The sequence below is a fragment of the Eleginops maclovinus genome, chromosome 5 (assembly GCF_036324505.1).
Source record: "Eleginops maclovinus isolate JMC-PN-2008 ecotype Puerto Natales chromosome 5, JC_Emac_rtc_rv5, whole genome shotgun sequence".
Taxonomy (NCBI): Eukaryota; Metazoa; Chordata; class Actinopteri; order Perciformes; family Eleginopidae; genus Eleginops; species Eleginops maclovinus.
Window position 1 is genome coordinate 763,464 of NC_086353.1, and position 23,270 is coordinate 786,733.

General features: G+C 40.0%; 2 protein-coding genes across 2 annotated transcripts; one reads left to right on the forward strand and one right to left on the reverse strand.

Moving 5' to 3' along the window:
- Positions 1 to 11,486: 11,486 nt before the first annotated feature.
- Positions 11,487 to 17,783, reverse strand: wdr83os (WD repeat domain 83 opposite strand). Its single transcript, XM_063882694.1, has 4 exons — positions 17,619 to 17,783; positions 16,004 to 16,109; positions 14,751 to 14,848; positions 11,487 to 11,882 (listed from the first exon to the last, which is right to left on the reverse strand). Exons 1-4 carry the CDS (start codon positions 17,666 to 17,668, stop codon positions 11,816 to 11,818), a joined length of 321 nt encoding a protein of 106 aa, XP_063738764.1. The 5' UTR covers positions 17,669 to 17,783; the 3' UTR covers positions 11,487 to 11,815.
- A 232-nt stretch (positions 17,784 to 18,015) lies between these two features.
- On the forward strand, positions 18,016 to 22,892 carry wdr83 (WD repeat domain containing 83). Its single transcript, XM_063884207.1, has 10 exons — positions 18,016 to 18,171; positions 18,936 to 19,046; positions 19,154 to 19,274; positions 19,929 to 20,034; positions 20,176 to 20,224; positions 20,656 to 20,782; positions 21,249 to 21,316; positions 21,410 to 21,518; positions 21,616 to 21,730; positions 22,390 to 22,892. The coding sequence occupies exons 2-10, from the start codon at positions 18,944 to 18,946 to the stop codon at positions 22,546 to 22,548; spliced, it is 957 nt and encodes a 318-aa protein (XP_063740277.1). The 5' UTR covers positions 18,016 to 18,171; positions 18,936 to 18,943; the 3' UTR covers positions 22,549 to 22,892.
- The last annotated feature ends 378 nt before the right edge of the window (positions 22,893 to 23,270 follow it).

Sequence of the window (23,270 nt, forward strand, 5' to 3'; positions counted from 1 at the left end):
GAGACGCTACATACTGATATACACCTGAACATCAGCAGGAGAGGACTCTTTAAAGTAGAGACTCTACATACTGATATACACCTGAACATCAGCAGGAGAGGACTCTTTAAAGTAGAGACTCATACTGATATACCTGAATCAGAGAGGACTCTTTAAAGTAGAGACACTATATACTGATATACACCTGAACATCAGCAGGAGAGGACTCTTTAAAGTAGAGACGCTACATACTGATATACACCTGAACATCAGCAGGAGAGGACTCTTTAAAGTAGAGACGCTACATACTGATATACACCTGAACATCAGCAGGAGAGGACTCTTTAACACATGAGGTCAGGTTTATCATAAACTGATTCAAAACATGAATTAATTCAAATGCAATACAATTTCAGTTATGACCGTTATCCCATTCGATCATACTACAATCACACATCGTACACACAACGCTTAACCCCACCTTGTATGTGTACAACATGTAAGGTCTATGCGGGTCTGTTTGGATTAAATCTCCAATAGTCAAAATAAATATTTCGTTATCTTTGGCGTACGTAATGAAAACCAAATATGTGTACTATGATGCTTAAAATGTGTATCATTTAACAAAGAGATGTTCTGAGTTAACATAACAGATTGCTTTAGGATCAGTTCTTTATTTTGAGGGTGCAATGGATCCGGTCTACATGAGTTCCCTGATTCCTTTATATCATAAAGCATTTCTTTAGTCTTTCAAAAAGGTAGAATAAGCTTCATTGTCCTTCGGTTCACTGAACATGCAACCAATAAGCAGAGCAAAGGTCTGAGCTGCAGCAGAACACAGTAAATAACCCGAGTCCCTCCTCTGCAGAGCCTTTATCAACAGAGATGGAGCGAAGTCAAACAGAGTTATTATTACATTGAGATGAAGACGCTCCGGGCTCATGTCCTGTGATTCAGTTTGTCCGTCAGTCAAATGTCCTCCTGATGTAAAACCTGCTCTGATTCCGACCCTATTTGAAGGCCTAATGGGTGTAATCACAGGAGTTAAACTATCAGCCCTAAACCTTTTAAGGACTTAGAAATTACCCTAATTATTTTTAATCAAGCGCATTTGAAAGGCTCCTAATTAGGTTTACTGTTACGCTGCAGATTTAAAGAAACTGGCCACAAATCGAATCCTCGCAAATGACAGAAGTTGGTTCATAGGAGGAGAAAAACAGTAATGGTCAAGAGTGCAGCGGCTCTTTGTACTATGTCCTATTAAAAAGGAAGCTTGGTTTATTAGCAGGCTTCTGTCATTGTGGCAAACACACTGATGGGCTGTGTTGAGATGGTATGGCTATATTCCATCGAAAAAACCTCTATCTTATTCATGCATCGATTTTCTTATTGATTTCTCGACCTTTACTAAAATTAGCACTTTCACCACCTTCACTATCACCTCTAGCCATAGATCAATGCTCAAGAATAAGATGAAAACAGAGGATGACATGTTGTCTGTGGAATATCATATTATATATTACATATCCTGCTATTTGAAACCAACACTGAGGCGTTGCCAAAATGGGTCCTTGTGTGTTTGAGTGATGCACTATGAGCACTATCAATGCCAGGTTCAATGCTTTTGGGGTGACCAACAATCAAAATATACACATGAACGATCCTCCATCAAATATTGTAATATGTGTATATTAAATTACGTGAGTAAGCGTGCACTTTAGACGTCTTTGTGGCCAAATTCAGTCGTTTCATTGTGCATCTAATACATAATAAAAACATGCTTTTAATGTTGATGTTGTTTTCCATGTATTATTATCCACACATGAATCTATGGCTAAGCTTAACATGTACATAGTGTCAGACGTGATTATTCCCAAAAATGCCGTCAATTTTGAGCATGAATCTTACATATTTTTGCCGTTCATATCTTTATCAATACATGCACACCACTGTATATTAGTAATGCAAACCTCTACATATTGATTGTTGTTATAATTGCATTACAATGTGCACATTTTTCTTCAAACTCTATATTATTAAATACTTTATTGGTTGTAATATTTTTATGGTATTATTCTTTATTTTTTGGTATTTGTTTTTCATTTTATAATGAGTCGTCATGAAACCGATTTCCCCTCTAGGATCAAATGTATTCAGTTTCTGATTCTGAAATGCTGCAACATGGAATCCTACATGTGCCTCCAATAAGGTAGAAGAGCTTTGAGTAATGTATTCTTATTTCCACATGTATATTGTTTTATTTAATTATGTGTGTGTGTGTGTGTGTGTGTGTGTGTGTGTGTGTGTGTGTGTGTGTGTGTGTGTGTGTGTGTGTGTGTGTTTTATAATGTGCACCTTTTACTTTAAGTTTTATGTTTTTATACATTTTTCTTTTTTTTTACTTAATTTTATTTCATGTTTCATATTTGTTTTACTAAATTGTATTTGAGTCTTAAAATGAGTGTTCACAAAACAGAATTTTCCTCTGGGATGAATAAATTTGCTTTCTGATTCTGATTCTGAAATGCTGCAACATGGCCCTAACATGTGCCTGTGAAAACGCAGCGAAAGTCCACACACATTCAATCCATGTTTCTCCCCTCCTTGCTCTTACCTGTCTGTCAGGTGCTCTGCTGCTCAGCGGGTTCCCAGCCTGCGGGCTCCGGGACTTCCAGACCCGCCCCCCGGCTCTCCGGAGGCCCGGACCCGCTCACCTGTGGGGCGGAGGCGGCAGGAAACCAGTGCGCGGTGCGGGGAGGACTGGACGGGCGCAGCAGGAGCAGATCCAGCACCGGAGGGGAGGGAAACTCCATGTTCACATCCACAACATCCCGACCAGAGTGACGTGTCACTGCGTGTGTGTGTGTGAGTGAGTAAGTGTGTGTGTGAGCGTGTGTGAAGAGCGGAGGAGACGAACACTGAGCAGAGAGGAGAGGCAGCGAGTAGATCCGGTCTGAGGTCTGCTGTTTCTGAGAAGACGAGTCAGTGTGCGTGCTGCTGCTCAACACACTCTCTGTATACACTCTCTCTCTCCCTCTCTCTCTCCTCACACTCTCTCTCTTTCTCTCCCCCGGCCCCCTCCCCACTCTCCTTTTCTGACTCTCACTCTTTAGCTCCTCTATGGGACGGCGTCACAAGCGACTGACCTCAGATCAGACTAGACGAGCCTCTGAATTGAAGCATATTGCTAAATAAATATAACATAATGATATAAAATACAATAAAATATTTATCTAAAATAAAATTCAAGCTTTGCAAAAAAAAAATCAAATAAAAAATACAAATATTCTCACAAATACTAGAAGTAAAAGAAAAGTGTAATAATTAAGAGGGAGTAAAATGTATACAGACAAAAAGGTAAGGTTATAATAATATGCAACATTATGAATAAATAAAGACTAAACAAAACTACACACATATTTATATTAACATAACAGGTTAAAGTTAATCCAAAGGAAATTGGGTTCATGACAGTTGCTCCATTTCAGACTCAAATAAATAAAAGATAGATAAAAAGAAATATAAACACACAAAGGTAAAGTTAGCATGTGGAACAAAAGAATAAAATGTGTATATAAAAAATACAAGTTAACTAAACATTTACATATTGTATAGTAAACAACAACAATACATGTGTGCACATGGTAATATTACAATACATGAAGTGGTGTATAAGCTCATTTTCGACTGGCTTGTTCTGTTTATTGTACAGTACAGGACTTTGTTTTGAAAAGGAGGAAATTCAGAGAAAGAAGGTGGAGATAAGGCCGGTAATGGAAGACATATTAGGATCATTTAAGCCACTGAAGCTGCAGCTGCACGATCGATGTCCCTGGACTCTGACTTCTTAGAAAAACCAAATCAGGCTGTGATGCAGCAAGAAATAGTGGTGACAAAGTGAGTGAGCATTTCCGTATGGCTTTCCCCTCTTTGTTGATCATGATAAGCAGCAATCATATCTATTGAGAGTGTGTGTGTGTGTGTGTGTGTGTGTGTGTGTGTGTGTGTGTGTGTGTGTGTGTGTGTGTGTGTGTGTGTGTGTGTGTGTGTGTGTGTGTGTGTGTGTGTGTGTCCACGACAAAGGATGCCCGACTCAGCATCTTCCCAGCAAGAGTGCCAGTGTTCACATCCAATAATAACACCTTTCCCGTGAAAATTAAAGCCTGTAACCAGACTCACTCTTTCACTCTTTTACACACACACACACACACACACACACACACACACACACACACACACACACACACACACACACACACACACACACACACACACACACACACACACACACACACACACTCAATCAAATATTGCAGAGGTTTGATCGGGTTAACCTCATTTAAGGACAGAGAAAACAACCTCGCTGTTACACTGCAGGGACTCCCGGGGGTTCAGCAAACACACACACACACACACACACACACACACACACACACACACACACACACACACACACACACACACACACACACACAGGCACAAGTACAAACACTGACAAATGACACAGGCTGCAGTGTTGAGGCTACAGTAAACACTTCAAGATTCAAATAACTTGATTATCTATCACTTAATGTCAAAACCTGGATGAGGCTTGAAGAAACAACCTAAAAACACAAAAACATGAAATAAATAAAGATTAGTCGCAGTACAATAAAACACAAATGTGATATTTAATCATTTAAAGGGGCGAGTTCCGCTTATTTTCAGGAGAAACTCCCTCTGGAGGGAACACAGGGATTTTAGCCTTTGCAGACCATTTACATGCACTAAAACCTATAGAACACACTACAGGAAAGGGAAACCCCACAAAAAGCATAATAGGGCCCTTTATCAAATAAAAACAAGAGCAAATGTGCACATCTGGCATTGTTGAACGTGGATATTGCATAGGAGTAACAGTTGGAGTTGTAACCTTTCTCGTGCCAGAAGCTAAACGCAGTGACGTTACAGTAAGTGATGAAGTTTGCATTTCCTTTTTCCTGCATGACTGTAAAGGTCTCAGCGTTTCGTTGGACGGGTGATTTATGTCGCATGCTTGATTACTCCTGTACTTTTTTTTCGTGCTTTTGTACCAGAATGCAATGCTGATTCAGTGAGTGACCGGTACACTGCTGATAAAATGTTCTGCCTGAAGGGAGAAAAAAAAGTGCAGTTTTGCCTTCTTGTAAACACCCATCTTAAATGGTGTTCAGTCAGCAGCAGGACACCGCCTGAAGGTTAAAAACAAACCCTGATCAACATCTGGTTGTGTTTCTTTTCACTTTGTCGAGGCTGTAAAGAATTCATCAATCAATAACAATTTATTGATATAGCCCAGCACCACGCATTTGCCTCTGGGGTCTTTTAAATCTTTACAGAAACCTCCTGTCCGTTAACCCTCGCAGCGCACAGGACGACATTTCATTCAAAAAATGTAAATGGGGGGAAAACATAAAGTTCCTTATTTATGTATTTGTTTTAATGGTACTCTTTTTCACTTTTGGATTGCATTATGTCCCTCGACCCCTATTGAGTCAATAGGTCAGTGACATGGTACATAAGAAGCAGTCCCCTTGACCTCATCTTAGTTTGTTGATTACGGTTTTGAGGAATCGATTTTAGGGTTTTTGACCTCTTGTTTTGGTTCTGTTTTATCAGATGAAAACACCGAGAGCACCCAAATTTGACAATGCCCTTATATTGACCTGTCAATCACAAGGCACCCCAACCTATAGCAGCTGTTTCTTCATATTTTACATTAAATCAGAAATCAGAACCAGAATCAGAAACAGGTTTATTGCCAAGTAGGTCAACACATACGAGGAATTTGTCTTGGGTTTATAGTGCATACATATACATACATGCAAATAAAAGTGTGATAAAGAACTATCATTAGATAACTACAATAACATAAAAAATAAAGTAATATTTAGATTGAAATATATGTGCACCTGTTGAAATGCAATTGAAATTGGAATTTTAAAAAAGCATTTACAAGGTGCAAATGGTGTGGCTGAGGGACCTTCATTTCACATCAAGCTTTCTTGTAGAAGACTTCAACAAACAATCGAGACCATAAACTCATAAGTAAAATGTGTACTGAAGGAACAAATCAAGTGAGATTAGGTACATCTTTTCGTAGACTTCTATAAAATTAGACTTTTTGCTGTAACTAGCCCCCTGCTGGCCATTAGAGAGAATGCAGGTCTATGGCTCTTCAACATTGGCTTCACATTTCAGAACGAGATGGACTTGAGTAAAGGTTGCTTTGAGCTTTAATGTCCAACACTAATCTTATACAATTATTATTTCAGTCTATGTAGGTTTACCATGATTAGTCCTAAATGCAAGTTGTCACATCAAATATATCATTTTCAAGAAGCTCTGGTAAACCTGAAAACAATGATCCATATTTAACGCTAATTACTTTCAGAGATAGATTTTTAAAACCCATCACAAGTTGCCCTTCAGCAAGGCACTTAAACCCTGCATAGGAATGTATTTTACAGCCAGAGTCCAAAAACTAAATATCAGTTTAACTATTTTTGAGATACAATCTATTCAACTCAGTTGACGTCAAATTGTTCTGGAGCTGTGAGCCATTTTTTATTTGGATTATAAAGTGTGATACTGAAATGGCCTGCTTTCCGACACATAAACACCAGTGGCGTTTTCTCCCGGAGGCCAAGGGAGGCGTGGCCTCCTCATTTATATTCGATAAAAAAATATCCATGAGTTGGGATTCATGACGCACATTTTAGGTTCCAAATATGCCGTGTTTAATTCCCTGATGTCATGTTTTTCTTTGAGCGAGCAAAACAGCGCCCCTATAGGTGAAATACTGCCATCTAAGGAGGCCCGTTTAACTTGGCCTCCACTACTACTAAGGGTTTTAGCCAATCAGATTGAAGCTCGGCTTGTCACCGAACGCTCATCAAGGTCAATCAAACTGTAAAAATTTAAAAAATGAGGAGGCTAGCTTGTACGTGCCTCCTACACTAATACGTAAGTACGTAACCACACACAACCATGCTGTTGCTAACCGTGAAGGAAGGTTAGAAAGTAAGAATGGATGGCCACGGAGACCCAGAGTTTTTTCTGAGAAACAATTTCACTAAACTACTGTTTGAAATTCAGTTAAAAATAAAACAGAAGGGTAGGTCCACTCCGAATCTCGACCTTACTCAGGGAAGAGCTAAAGGAAATACCCGGACGTTTTGTGAAGGGAACTATACGAGAACGGACTGGCTAACAGGGAGTGTAATGCTAAATTGTCTTTTCTGCTGGCCATGCCTCTTGTTTGACCGCTCCAACAGATCATTTCGCCACCATTAAGGATAGGAGAATGGCATTTCTCTACAAATAGTGAGTAAGCTTACTTTATTTCTTTACGCAGTGTGACAGCCGAGGCTTTCACTTTTAGCATCCTGCGGACAGCGGTGTGAACCCGTCAGAGACTTTTAGAATGTGAGGCCACCTGTAGGCTACAGTTCAGTGTATTATTGACATTACAAATATGGGTGTAAGGTTTTGTGTTGTGTTGTGTTGTGTTTGTTTAAGCTTGTTGCGATATGGTGTCAATAAATAGCAGCAGCTGCAATCATTTGTCCTGATTTATTTATGCTACTTTTAGTCACATTGTTGACATGGGTATGACGTCATTCAGTAGCTTACGATCTCTCTGGCCTCCTCTGTAAAATTGGCCACGCACCGCTACTGATAAACACACCGGGACTCAGATGACACCGACGTGACAATTATGTTTAATAGGTCACAGGAGAGATTATCTCCCCCAGGAGAGGCACTCATATCTTCCTGCAGGAGGCAGGGGACGCACAAAGACTGCGTAACTAGCCAGAAGAAAACATGAAGCACTCGTTTATTACTCAACCAAACAGAAACAACCAAAGGAAAAAAATCTACAGGTTTGTATGGATTCCTTTTTGTACCATGAGCCGATAAACGGGTTCTTCTGAGAGGACAAAACCCAAATCTATCATCATTTGGACATTTGACGAGACATAGACTCCTGTGTAGCTGTGAGGGGTCATGTGTGTCCCTCTAAACTTCAGACCACCTGCCATAAATGAAACACAACTAAGAAATTAATTATACATTTATTCCATTGACCTATATCTATCTTTCTGTCTGTATTGTTAAATCCAGTTGTGAATATTTATTGTGTTAGCTAAAGGATTTGGAAGTGGGGGATTTACCATGTTAAATTACTCTGCAGTACATTTAGATCATGCTTTTATAACTCACACTAATACAACACAATACAGCTGTATTTGTCGAGCACTTTAAAACATCCAGACCAAAGTGCTGTACAGAGAAATCAATAGTAAAATAAATTACATTTAAAAATCAAAACAGCTCAGCTCAAAAATAAGTAAAAATACAAAGGGTAAAAGAAAGGATGAACAAGAATACAAACATGTCGAATCAGATCAGAAATCCTTTATTGGTCCCACAGCCGGGAAATGTACAATGCAGAGGGGGAGAGGTGGCTTTCTGCCACGAAGAAACAGACTCAAGAAAGCAATAGTCCTGCGAGTAGCTTTCAATAAAAAGGAATCAAAAGAAGTTCAATTATTCAATATGTACGGTGGCCGACAGGAGCAAAAGCAAGCCCTATGATGGCCTGAAGTACGCACTGGACTGTCAAAAAGGATGCAAATGAAGAAACATCGTCAGTGGCTCAGTCGGGGGGGGGGGTTGTACTGGGAATCGTAGGGTTGCTGGTTCAAGTCCCTGAAAAGACCTAAAATATGGAGTGGTTTGCTCCCATTTGCTGTACATACCTGCCCACTGCTCCTAGTACTAGAATGGGTTAAATGCAGAGGTCCAATTTCAGTGGGTGCTGTGCTGTGTGCATGTGAGACAAAAATAAAGAAGGTTTCATCCTCTGATTCTAATTTGAATTTTTAGAAATCTTAAGAAATTAAAAATTAAAATGCTGATAAAAACAAAACGCCACAAGAAGTTTAAATCGGAAACCAGGGGACACTAAAAAGTGACGCACACATTGTCTCTGTGGTTGGAAATGTATCTCAAATGTGAGTTTTAATTGCTTGGTTTTATTGGTGAGTCAAGTTGGTGAAGATGTTGCCTATTTGCATGTTTCTGGGTAGATTTGTGATTTAATATTTGCATTGTTTCTGAAGCTGCAGCGCGTTTCAACTAATGTTAATGTTTTGCACCTGTCGGCCACCGTACCTATGATGTTTGTAGGCCTATGCATATTTAAAATAGAAATGTAGTTAAACACATTACAAAATACTATTCCTGACCAGCAATTTCATATCTGAAGGGTGGGGAATCCTTCTAATGGAGTTGTATTCCCTTTCGTTAATAGACTCACTAATTAATTCAGGCCACAGAGACGGGACTCATGTCATTTCCTCACGACTCATTAGGGACTCACTCACACGTGAAGCCGTTGTGCCCTCTAGTGTTACACAGCGACTCCACAGCAGCCTCCACACTCTAACACAGCAGAATATGGAGATTAGATTTAATTAAAATATAGCCAGCAGCTCGTCACCTGCTGAACTTATTTCCGCAAACTGTGATTTTAATATCCAAATTACGCGGCCCGGCGATCAATGCACGCGATAACTGCTGACTGGCGATGGATTCAATATCCTCTCGTCTGATAGCAATCAACAACAAATGCAGCATTGTGACTGGGACAAACAGGCTAGAAGGAAAGCAAAGAAACAATGGGATGATGGTGGGGGGTGCTTCCCGAGAGGAATGAGTTAGCAGAGTGAGTCCGGAGGAAACCCACTGCTGGAAGAGTGGCTGCAGCAGAGCCGGGCCGGGGGGAGACATGAGTTACAGTGTGGGACAGTAAATCAGCCTCACATGCAGCCGACTGCCCTGCTTCATCAGCACACACACACACACACACACACACACACACACACACACACACACACACACACACACACACACACACACACACACACACACACACACACACACACACACACACACACCGGCCGTTAAAGCTCTGTGTCTGCAAGTGCTGCAGAGGAGAAACAGCAGTGCCCTTACTAGATGAGCCCAGAAGGGGATAGATCTTGCTAAGTGTGTGTGTGTGTGTGTGTGTGTGTGTGTGTGTGTGTGTGTGTGTGTGTGTGTGTGTGTGTGTGTGTGTGTGTGTGTGTGTGTGTGTGTGTATGTGTGTGTGTGTGTGTTATTACAGGATATTACCATTTTTTGATACTGTGTACTTTTACTCCACTACATGTATTTAACACCTTTAGTTGCTAGGCAGATTAGGATGAATGATGGTAAATATGATCTCCCTTAAATCAGACTTTAGTTCACCTCCAGTAAATCCAGCAGCTACCCTGCAGTATACAAAGCCATTCAAACTAGCTGCACCTTTACCAGCTCTGAGAACACTTTAATGATCAATCATTATAAAACATATCAGAGATATTATTCTGAAATGGACCAATCAGACAATGACTACTTTTACTGTCGCTACTTTAAGTACATTTAGAGGAGAGTACTTTCTACTTTCACTGGAGGAACATTTAGAATACTTTTACTGTGACAGAGTATTCCTACACTCTGGTACTTCTACTTTACTCAAGTACAAGACCTGAGTACTTCTACTTTACTCAAGTACAAGATCTGAGTACTTCTACATTTACTCAAGTACAAGATCTGAGTACTTCTACTTTACTCAAGTACAAGACCTGAGTACTTCTACTTTACTCGAGTACAAGACTTGAGTACTTCTACTTTACTCAAGTACAAGAGCTGAGTACTTCTACTTTACTCAAGTACAAGATCTGAGTACTTCTACTTTACTCAAGTACAAGATCTGAGTACTTCTACTTTACTCAAGTACAAGATCTGAGTACTTCTACTTTACTCAAGTACAATACCTGAGTACTTCTACTTTACTCAAGTACAAGATCTGAGTACTTCTACTTTACTCAAGTACAAGAGCTGAGTACTTCTACTTTACTCAAGTACAAGACCTGAGTACTTCTACTTTACTCGAGTACAAGATTTGAGTACTTCTACTTTACTCAAGTACAAGAGCTGAGTACTTCTACTTTACTCAAGTACAAGACCTGAGTACTTCTACTTTACTCAAGTACAATACCTGAGTACTTCTACTTTTACTCGAGTACAAGATCTGAGTACTTCTACTTTACTCAAGTACAAGATTTGAGTACTTCTACTTTTACCAGCCTTGTTTTTATGATGGTGTTTGTTCTATATGCAGCGTACAACAAGAACTGCAGTTTTGGTTGCAATATGTAGTCAAAGGTTGTGTTTCTATCGTCTGAATATGTTTTATTGGATTTTATGCAAAGTTATACTGACAGCTGTTTCTCATGGTGTAATAAAGTGTACTCAACTGAAATGTGTGCAAGGAGCTCTCAGTCAGATTAGAGCTTCCTGACACAGCATACATTACATTACTTTATAGATAAGTAACTCCTATAACTCTATGTGTAGTGTGAGTCACATGTTCTTCCAAAGACAAACAGAAGCCGTTCATTTTAAAATTGTACATCTTTATTCAGGACATCCTGCGACAGATCAGCCAGACAGTAAAACGTTGAAGATTTCATCAACAAACAGAGTTAGAAAAGGTTAAAAAGAGAAGAACATGTGTACGCAGTCAAAGAGCATTTCATCTCTCCGTCCTGACGTAGTGTCCTCTTTAGTGCCCCCCCCAGTCATCCGTTTCCTCTCGTTCTATCATATTAACTTCCTTCCCGTCTCTGCTTTTCCTCCGCGATGGCCGGAGGGGGCAATCAGCTGTTTCATTCAACTCCAGCATCCAGGATTCACTTCCTGCTCTTCTGTGATTGGCCCTTGGTTACCATGGCGGAGACATTGGCTGTGGGTTCTGGAGGTAGGACATGACGACCGCTGAGATGGACAGCCTGCAGAGGAGAGGAAACGTCATGTTAACAACAGTACTTGTTTAATAGTGTGTTATGTATAGAGCGGCAGGAATGAGTCCTCAAAACTGGAAGTTAGTCTACATGTTTTGCACTTCTGGTTCCTGCCTCTAAAAAGGTGAATGGATTTTGGTTACATGCCTAAAGAGAGTTTTGAGGTTAGGTTTTGGTATTTTTGAAGCTTTACCAGTCTTAAGAAAGGCGTAAAAGTGTCTAAAGGAGTCGACTAAACGTCATCACGCCCAACATTAGCTTCCTTTAGCTTAGCGGTGGAGACGTGAAGTCATGTGACCGTGCTGTAGTTCCTTTACAGCCCAACATTAGCCTCCTTTAGCTTAGCGGTGGTGACGTGAAGTCATGTGACCGTGCTGTAGTTCCTTTATAGCCCAACATTAGCCTCCTTTAGCTTAGCGGTGGAGACGTGAAGTCATGTGACCGTGCTGTAGTTCCTTTACAGCCCAACATTAGCCTCCTTTAGCTTAGCGGTGGTGACGTGAAGTCATGTGACCGTGCTGTAGTTCCTTTATAGCCCAACATCAGCCGCCTTTAGCATAGCGGTGGTGACGTGAAGTCATGTGACCGTGCTGTAGTTCCTTTATAGCCCAACATTAGCCACCTTTAGCTTAGCGGTGGTGACGTGAAGTCATGTGACCGTGCTGTAGTTCCTTTATAGCCCAACATTAGCCTCCTTTAGCTTAACGGTGGTGACGTGAAGTCATGTGACCGTGCTGTAGTTCCTTTATAGCCCAACATTAGCCACCTTTAGCTTAGCGGTGGTGACGTGAAGTCATGTGACCGTGCTGTAGTTCCTTTATAGCCCAACATTAGCCTCCTTTAGCTTAGCGGTGGTGACGTGAAGTCATGTGACCGGGCTGAAGTTCCTTTATAGCCCAACATTAGCCTCCTTTAGCTTAGCGGTGGTGACCTGAAGTCATGTGACCGTGCTGAAGTTCCTTTATAGCCCAACATTAGCCTCCTTTAGCTTAGCGGTGGTGACCTGAAGTCATGTGACCGTGCTGTAGTTCCTTTATAGCCCAACATTAGCTTTTTAATTCAGAAATCTAATCGTTGTGTTAGCATGTGGAGTCCCATGCATGAGTCTTGAAAAACAACACTTGAGCATTTGGTAAAAGTTGTTGATTGTTTTGCTAACTTGGAGTTTTCGTTCTAATTTGTCGTGGTTCATGGGCTCATTTGCTTGTGTGACATTTAAGAAAACCACTTTTTACTTTTGCCTTTAAAGCAAAAACACACTCCAGTTGTCTTTTAATTATCAAACCTGGTATTTTGCTGACAGGTTTGGCCTTTAGTGAAACACTGAGCCCAGGTCTGACGCAGGTATAACAACTGTGTGCTAATTGGATCACACATGTATGGAGGCAGGGTATCCCGATAATCCCAATGTCATACCTGCCCTCCACTGCTCTTTCATCCTGTATTTCACTCCCCCACTCTCCCCACCCTCCCCTTTGTTTAACACACAGGGACTGTGACATCATCTCTTGGCTGCAGATGGATGTCCCGGCCTTGAAGCAGCTCTTACGCTCCGGTGCATTACGTTCATTGTCTGACCCGCCGAGCCAAACATTAGGCGTTACTAAACTCTGAGTGCATCAAGCCCGTCTTTAACACAACCTCATCTCCACGACTGACCGGGTTGCTTATTGTAAATCAGTGTGCGGGGGGCCTGGACACGAGCCCCCGCTGTAGTTGTGTTTCATAAGCAGAAGTGGAGGTCACAGTTAAAAGCTTTTGGACGTTACAGTTGGCTCAGCGTGAGTCTCAGAGGCAGACGGGAGCGAAGATGAATAATTCAGGAGAATAAAGTAAACACAGTAGCTTTATTATCCATTTCTATACAACAAAGAAGGGACACAACCCTAATAATAGAGACTGTAAAGATAGAGGGGGGGCCTTACACTGGATGGAGTCGTCAGGATACAAGAGGAATATTACAAAAATATACAAATTGATTCCAAATAATCCATTAAATCTATCAATGTGACAAATCTGTTCCTCTGTTACTGCATTATTTTAAAGTATTCACAAATGAAATCCATTCACTTACTATATCTGTTCATTTGTATTTGCCGTTTACTTATCATTTGTAGAAACGAGGTGATTCGCTCATGTTTTCATTGTTTTTATCAGTCCATAACCTTTTTTTAATAAAGTTGAACTCATGCGGACAATTTGTATTGATTGAGTACTCCTTTCACCTCGGGCAATACATCAGAACAAAAACTACAATACTTAAAACAACATGGTAAATGAAGTCGTGCAGGAATGTGTAAAGTCTTTTTTACTTTTGCACAATTTCATAACTTTTTTATTTAATTGAACGTCATAAATATGAAGCTTCAACTGACCATTATTTACACTAACCGATTAAATCTGCTGATTAATGAATAGTCATTATGAAAACCTAACATCTTTTTGAAGAAATGTCCATCCCTGTTTGTTAAAGCCTTAATTGTAGTTTTCGTTCAGGTCAAAAACCTCATGGTATTCACTTTGATTTGATATTAAAACAGAGAAAAGCAGTGAATCTCTATATTTTAGAGGCAAAATAAGTTTATTCGTAAGATTTCTGAATGAAAATCTTCAATTTCGATGATTAAATCCACTTAGTTTTTCTACTGACTGACTTTCTTTAGCTGCCCTTAAAAATGTGCCTGCTATCATAACTCCTTTAGGACAGATTGCACTACGAGTACATTAACTTTATAATGACATAATTCCCAGCTTTAGGTCAAACCCTCTGAGAAGGACACCGTTGTTTTGCAGTGTCGTGATGTTCCAATGGATGTAGTTTGTTGTGAAATGCTTCAGAAGGAGCTGTATACTCACATGAAGCTGCTCATCATCTGTTTGGTGTCCTCTGAGCTTCTGGAGTTTGCAAAGCTGATGAACGAGCAGTACACTGCGATCCAGGCACACCACTTCAGCTGAAACACACACACACACACACACACAGGTTAGTCAGATGATCTGCTAGTTAGAAAATAGAAACACAGACTTTATTACCAAAAGATGAATTGATAGAGATGATCTAAGACGTACTGAATTGATGAGAAGACGACCCTCAGTTCAAAGTGTTGTCCTTTGAAACATGCATGTACCCTGACCCGTATATAAAAGTGCATAACGTGGTGTACAATATAGCACTCGAGCTGTTCTGAATTGCAAAGAGCTGCTCTGATATCCACAGAGTTTATATTTAGGGGTCTTAATACATCTTTCAATGATAATATGTTACGTTAGAAATGGAAAGTATGGGTCCCCAGCTCAAAGAAACTGACAGATACTAACTTTAATGCTATGCAATTTGCACATTTAGCATAGGTTGCATTAATTAGCATATGCAGACAATAGCTAAAAGGAGGATCATTTTGGAGTGTTTTTAGAGGTAATTGAGAACGTTGAATCCATTTCGGACATTTTCAGGATAACAATTGTCAGTTTTATCCACAAAATATCCACATTTGAAGTCTTTGTGGGCTGGTTTTGTGGAATTTTGGCTCGATTATAAAGTTTTAGGGGACTTAAAACTGCCTTTTTGATCCTACAAATGTCAGAAATAGATTCAAAATCCTCAGTTATCTCCAAAACCAAAATGGTCCATGGTGTTTGTTAGCTAGTGTCTGCACATGCCAACAATAGTACTTAGTTACTTCCTAGTTCCCACCTCTGGATTTATGCTATTTATTTATGAATAAACAGCTTGATAATGGAGCATTTGATAATGGACAGGCAATCAATTAAACAAATGACCCCTATTGGAGTGGGAGGCCACAGGGGCCCGTTGCTGTGTCCCCTTTGTTTCCCTCATTGTGTCCTCAGAGCTGAAAGTCAAACGACGCCCTTCATCCTTTCATCTGGAAAGGTGAGTTTACCTTTAATCTTCTAAATGGAGCGACTGGGCCGGACCGAGGTCTGCAGCTCAGGGGGCAACAGCCCATTAGAGCGGACACACACATGTACACAAACAGAGGACATAGGAGTGATGACAGATTTACAGTGTGTGTGTGTGTGTGTGTGTGTGTGTGTGTGTGTGTGTGTGTGTGTGTGTGTGTGTGTGTGTGTGTGTGTGTGTGTGTCACCTTGAGCATCAGTCCACACATGCTGAAGATCATGCCGAGCAGGTTCATGTAGTCGGGCGTGGGGTCCTCCAGAGTGGGATTGGACTCTGTGCTGGGAGCCTTGTACCTGCAGCAGCACACACGTATATAGACATTAAAAACTGAATTCAACAACCATTGAATACTTTATGAAGTGTTACAGCACTGATTACAGGTTACTATTGCAATTAAGAGCTGCAACTAGTGGTCGCATTATCAGTTAGTCAATCAACAGAACAATGATTGCATTTACTAATAAAGAAATAGACAGAAAATGCTGTTTTCAGTCTCTGAAATATGGAGATTCCTGCTTTATTCGTCATATTAATCTGAATATTTTGGGAAAACAAGACATTTAAAGACATTTCAGACTGAGAAACTAGGATGGACATTTACTAAACAATTAATCTACAAATTATTTGACAGGTAACTGAAGATAACTGTCAATTAAAGCCCTATTTCTCAAACAAAACCTCATTTTCCAAACCATTGGCATTACTCTCCTGCTATAACATCATCCATATCCATTTTTCTGGCAAAGACCAACATATTTCAAAACGTGGCTGCCAGGGTGTACTGTCCTTCAGCCAAAAGAGAATTAGGAGTGGCTATCAGAATCAGACTTCCTTTATTTGTCGACAAGATGTACATTGTTACAGCAGAGTACAGATAGAGACGAACAAATGTGAAAACTATTAGAAAGAAAGGAACACGCATAAGGTTTTAAAATAACACCTTCAGGGAGATAAGTAAGTAGCAGCAGGAGTATCTGTAAAATGTGTGATAGATTCAATAGAAATGCAGATTTACATACAGATTATATGACCTTATGTGCCAATATCAGTCCTAGTGTTGATTCTGTAAAGAAAGATCCAGGCTTAATGAAATTGGATGCGGTAGAGGTCAGGTCTCTGTCCGTTGCCACCCTAAACCAAACTGTCAAAACACTGGAAGCACACTATTGATAAAGATCTCCTTTCACTGCAAACTAAGGAGACTAAAACAAACTGTGAGCCTGTTTAGCACCAGTTAAACTCCTGTTGTGTGTGTCTGCACATATGTCAATAGACAGTGGTTTATTGGATTAACCCTCCAACAAAATGCTAAAAGAAAAAAGCCCAAGAAAGTGAATTAGTATCTAACCACCTGCAGAGGTATCCCAGCCTACACATCGTATTTTAGGACTTAATAATAGATATTTGTTTGCACAGATCTATTGAAGAATACTATGTTTAAATGACAATAAGAATTGCACGTAAAAAATGGTAAATCCCTCCAATATATGAGTCAAAATAATGTGCTTTTTCCAAATCAAGTAGCTTTACTATATATTTCTAAACAACCCACACACTAAATGGTTAGCCATTAAGATATATTAAATCCCTAACAGCTGGCATGATCTTAAACCAGTATCATATAATTTTAGCATATTTATTTGGGTATTTAGTAGTGTATTAATGCCACCTCTAAATCAGCTAATTGCTAATCCCTTTTAACTCATGACTGTGTTAAAGGTTAGCTAGTTAGCTGTTAGCTTACCGTTTAACAAGCCATTAAATCGACCAAAAACTGCTTTTTTCTGGTTTTAAAAACTCACCTTAAAATCTTCGCTGGTCTCCTGAGGTCTGACATGTTGTTGGAAGACATAATTAATCACGATGATATGTTTTTTAATGAGGAAATGTAATGTATAGTTAGCGACAGACAGCTGATCGCCTTCACTACGAGAGGAGTAAAAGGGGTAGTCACATCCGGGGGGTTTTCAAAATAAAAGCGCAACGTGATGCGTAGGTTTTTTTTGTTGTTGTTGGTTTGAGTTTTTTCAACTTTATTGACCACATATTCTAATACATGAGAAAAAAAGCACATAAACATCAGATTGTATTACATTAATTTAAAACAGAGGGCATTATGAACAGGGGGAAAAAAGTGGTCAGTCAGGTATTAAAGTGCTCAGGGCTTTTATTTCGAAAGGAGTCTGTGTTCCCAGTGTGCATTGCGCGTACTCGCAAACATGGTGGATAAATGAATGGTAGAAGCTGTTTATGGTTAAAAATCCGGAATAAACTTCTTTTAATACAATATCTGTGGCACCGGGAATTTAACATGTCACTACACTGACTCAAACTCGGTTCAACACAGATACATAAGTAAGTATCACCTAAATAACTATTGTGGGTTGGAAATGATGCAGTAAACATGCTGATGTTAACTGTAAATATTGCACTGTTAGACCAACAGGCTCTTATTTTGGTAAATGCCATAAATGTTTCGTGCATTTGTTTTTATTTGGCAAGAGGAAATGCTTACCTAGAATATACTGTAGTTTGAGTGACGTGAGCAACAGTCTGTCGTCAAAGCATGGTTGGAAATAGTGTTAAAACACAAACTGTAAACCAGGGGTGTCCAGACCGTTTTTACTGAGGGCCACATCAAGAAAAATATACAAAGAGCTGGACATCTCACATCAGGTGAGGCATATTGTATCATAAGTTAGGTTTTAAGTTAGCAAAAACATCAAATGAAGGTACATTGTTCTTGATAATTGAATATGCGGGTACGTGGAAGGTGTGGGCCATATTCCATTAGCTGAGGTCCAATTAAAAATGGACCCAGGGCCACAGTTGCTCTTAGTTTGGCCCCCCCTGGTATGTAGTGTAAAAGGAGGATAAAACTACACCAGTGCAATGAAGGGAAATCAAATAATTGGGTTATTGTGTTAACTTTCACATCCCTACTCAATATGTTTAATAGAAATCTATTTCATGATGACAAACATTTATATTTTTCAATGCATCTGTTCTTTATTTCTGTTCTTGACTTGTGCAGTAATTTGCCTGTGTGTGTGTGTAAATAATCTACCTGGTTGTAAACCTTATTGTGATTATGATTATGTATTTATTTTTCCACACAGGTAATTTGATGTCGTTCCCGGAGCCCAGACCTCAGGCTCCTCAGCTGCCTCAACACCTGCTGCGGAGCATCGACTGTCAGCAGGGGGCCGTCCGGGCTGTACGCTTCAACGGTGAGAGGGAGACACTCACATATACTGTCGGAATACAAACATCACTAATGTGAGATTCAGCTTTAATATTTTACTGTAATATAGCTTTATCTTTCGCTCCTCTGCAGCGGACGGGAACTACCTGCTGTCCTGCGGCAGCGACAAGTCTCTGAAGCTGTGGAGCGTGAGCCGCGGCACGCTGCTGAAGACGTACAGCGGGCATGGATACGAGGTGCTGGACGCTGACGGGTGAGAGAGTCCTCTTCCATAGTGTGGCAGGGAGGTTTAATCAGGAACATGCAGTGGAAACACTTATAGTGATAAACCTCTTATATTTTGGACAGAGTCATTCCTTTACACATGCTTTTTAAATGATTCCCTTATAATACTCAAGAAGCCTGTTTTCAGTACACATCATGGACTAGTTATACATAAATACATTGTTTATATAACTTGTAAGTTAATAATAGTTTTTGTTAAATCAATTTGATGCTGCTTAAGTCTGTATAGTCTCATAATTCTCTTGTTTTATTTCATTATTATTATTTATTATTATTGTTGTTTTTAATGTTTTAAACATTCCAAATAAATGAAATCAAATATATATAAATATATATATATGGGAAAATATTACTTGTGTTGTTTTCTTACTCACTGATAGCCTACTGTTTATTTTAGGCTAGTTAAGAGTTTAGAAATGCACTCAAACCTCCGCTAAGCTCAGGGTAAGAAGCCTTATTCCCACTCTTGATGTAACTGGATTTGATCTGCTCACAGTGATCAATCAAGCCGGACTAACGGGATCCCTCAGAGTTTTCTACCCTAGCAACATGCAGCGTGATTCATCAGTTTAAGAAGTAAACATGTAAATAAACAATGTTTGTTATGTTCTTGTTTCACCAGTTCCTATGACAACAGCCAGCTGTGCTCCTGCAGCTCTGATAAGACGTTGATCCTCTGGGACGTCGCCACGGGACAGGTCACTCGCAAACTCAGAGGTCACGCTGGGGTCAGTCTTTAACCCGATGCTGTACTTTAATACATTTTCCATCGTGTCCATTTAGAATGTTCTTTGTTGATCTGCATGGTTTATTTCTCGTTCTTTATTGTCTCCATACCTTTGGTTAATTTGTCCTTCCCTTGCTCACAGAAAGTCAACTGTGTCCAGTTCAACGAGGAGGCGTCTGTCATCTTCTCTGGTGAGTTCTCAAACATGTAAAATCCCTGGAAAGCACAACACATCCTTCAGTTGTCGGTTTTCTTGGATCGTGCAATGTGTAATTATTCAAAATATCTTTCCAATTGAACATCAAATCGTCTTTGTAAGTATGTATGTTTAATTGCAACCGACTCATCAACACCAGTACGGATCACCAACTGATTTTAACTTTGCTTTTTAGGGTTAGTTCATTATTTCAACCTTTATTTATAATGCATTGAGAGGCTACCCTCTATAAAGACATTGAGTTAATGACTAATCATTTTAAAAAACAACAACAAAGAGCTATAAAAAAAGCTTGATTGATTAAACTCATTTGACAGATACATTCAGATATTTAGGACAATTTAAAATCAACTCAATATAAATGTGTATATTTATTCATTTGTGTGTGTGTGTTTTCTCGTCCAGGCTCCCTGGATGGGTCAGTCCGATGCTGGGACACTCGCTCCAGAAGATTTGAGCCGATCCAGATTCTGGACGAGGCTCGGGACAGCGTCAGCAGCCTGAAGGTGGCTCAGCACGAGCTGCTCACCGGGTCAGACACAGAGTTCCCTTCCTGCCATTTAAAGGAGTTCATTTGAAGATTACATTGATCATAAATCATTTAACATTTATACTTAACTTAAAGAGTGGATGTATCCCCAGTTTCATCTTTCCTTTACTCTCCTGCTTCATATTTCTGGAACAAACTCCAAGAAAACTGTGAACATTTCTCTTCATTTGATCAAGGATGAAGACTTTTCTTTTTGACACTGCTTTTAATTTAAGTCAAATAAGTATTTCTATCTCACTCCGCTTATTCGTGTATTTTTTTACCTTTCTTTTTTAGCTGGATTTTCGTAGAATTTCTTGGATTTTAGACTTTTTTCATGTATTTATATTTAATTTTATGATTTGTTTTTGTTGCACCACTTTTATTTGTTTTCTTTCTGCTTTGTCTGATTTCTAGATGTCACTGTGGCTCTATTTGAAATATTCTCCTGTTTCTGTCTTGTGTTCAGGTGTGTGGACGGCAGAGTGCGGCGCTACGACCTGAGGATGGGACAGCTGCATGTGGACTTCATCAGCAGTCAGTAAACCATGATGCATTGACACCATTCACCACTAGCAGTAGTAGAACATGCAGGACTTGTAACCATGTGTGTGTGTGTGTGTGTTGCAGGTCCCATCACGTGTGTGTGTTTCAGTCAGGACGGGCAGTGCACGCTGAGCTCCAGTCTGGATTCGACCGTCAGACTGCTGGACAAAAGCACCGGGGAGATGCTGGGAGAGTGAGTCAGGTTACCTCTCATTAACACTGAGCATGTATTGATTTGAGTTCAGTTTCCTGTTGACATGATGCTCATGTTGTCTGTGTGTCTCCCTCAGGTACACAGGACACAAGATGAAGGGCTATAAGCTGGACTGCTGCCTCTCCAGTAAAGACACCCACGTGCTGAGCTGCTCAGAGGACGGACATGTGTACTGCTGGGACCTGGTGGAGGTGACCGTCTGCTCCATTTATGTTCATTTTACCGAATGTGATTAGCTTTTCATAAAACCTAACGTATTGACAGAATGGTTTAAGAATAGTTTCTACAAGAAGAGACTTTATTACGTTTTTTGGGCCGCTTCGACAACAAGCCGAGTTCCATCTACTTCCTTTGTATTGGAGAGAAGGGAGACAATACTTACAACAATCTAGACTGCTAATGGACTTATTAGCAGCTGCAATGGTTCGGCCTAACACATGTTAATGTACTTGCATGGATGGTTCTTTGAGTTTGTATCTTCATGGTCCGCGTGCACTTATCCGAAGTCGCTTTGGATAAAAGCGTTACCTAAATTAAATGTAATGTAATAATAATTAGCACTAAAGGTAAGAGGGAAAATATGCACTTTTGATTGTGGGGTGAACTGTACCTTTTTTAAGTGGACATGTGTGAAGCAAATGAAGGCTCTAGTTCGCTTTCAGTGCAAACTCACCTATAAGGAACAGCGTTAACAGCAGCGTGACCTCTTTTAATTTCACTACCACATGAACACAGTATTATTGTATCTTGAATCAATGAGTCTTCCAAATAAATAGAACCTAGTCTAACCTTAAGTAAGACATACAAATTGAAAGTCTTCTGAAAGCTTTCGTTGTGTTTCCTCCTGCAGGGATCTCTGACCCTGAAGCTGCCCGTGGGGAAAGCCGTGGTCCAATCACTGTCCTTCCACCCCACAGAGACCCGCCTCCTCACCGCCATGGAGGGGCGGGTCCAGGTGTGGGGGGCGGAGCCTGAGGAGGAGGGGGATGGGGACGCCATGGCCATGTAGAGGTGGAGGAAATAGTATATTTTTGTACAAAACCTTGAATAAACGTTTTTGTGTTCCTAGTAAACATCATGTCATTTCAGCTGAATACGAATCACACCAACACTGTTCTGTACAAAGGTGTCTTTATTAGGAACACAATGAACATAGTAGAAAATAAGTTAATCAGCACGACAAAAGAATGGTAACAAATAAATAAATAACTTATCTTACATAAATACATTTTTTAAACGGCTGTTCACGAGTAATTCAGATTTTGAAAGAACTTCACTCAGCTGTGTTTGTTGTTGTTTCTACGCAGCTTCGTACAATGATTACCTTTTACTATTAACCCCAAAATAAATACAGCTTATTTACGAAAAACAATCAAGTAGCTTGTAGTAGAATCGTGTCTCGGTTCAGTTTCACTGGCAGGGCTCTTTTCTAATTCCTAATGATGTATTTATTGCCGACGTCAGATCAGAAACTCCCTTCACACTGCAAACTGTTCCTGAACTAAAAAAAGAAGCCGTATTTTCTGTTTGGGAGTACTTCTTTAAAGCCTGCGACCGCCAAAGGTCGTAAACTTCTAATCCCGCTGAGGCCCGTTAGATCAACTGCTGAAGGCAAAACACTTAAATCAACAACCCTGGATTTGTAAGGCTTTCACCCAGAAGTGAAAGGGAACATAGCTTAAAGGTTTGCTCCTTGATTTTGACATAAATAAGCTCCCGAGAACAGGTTTC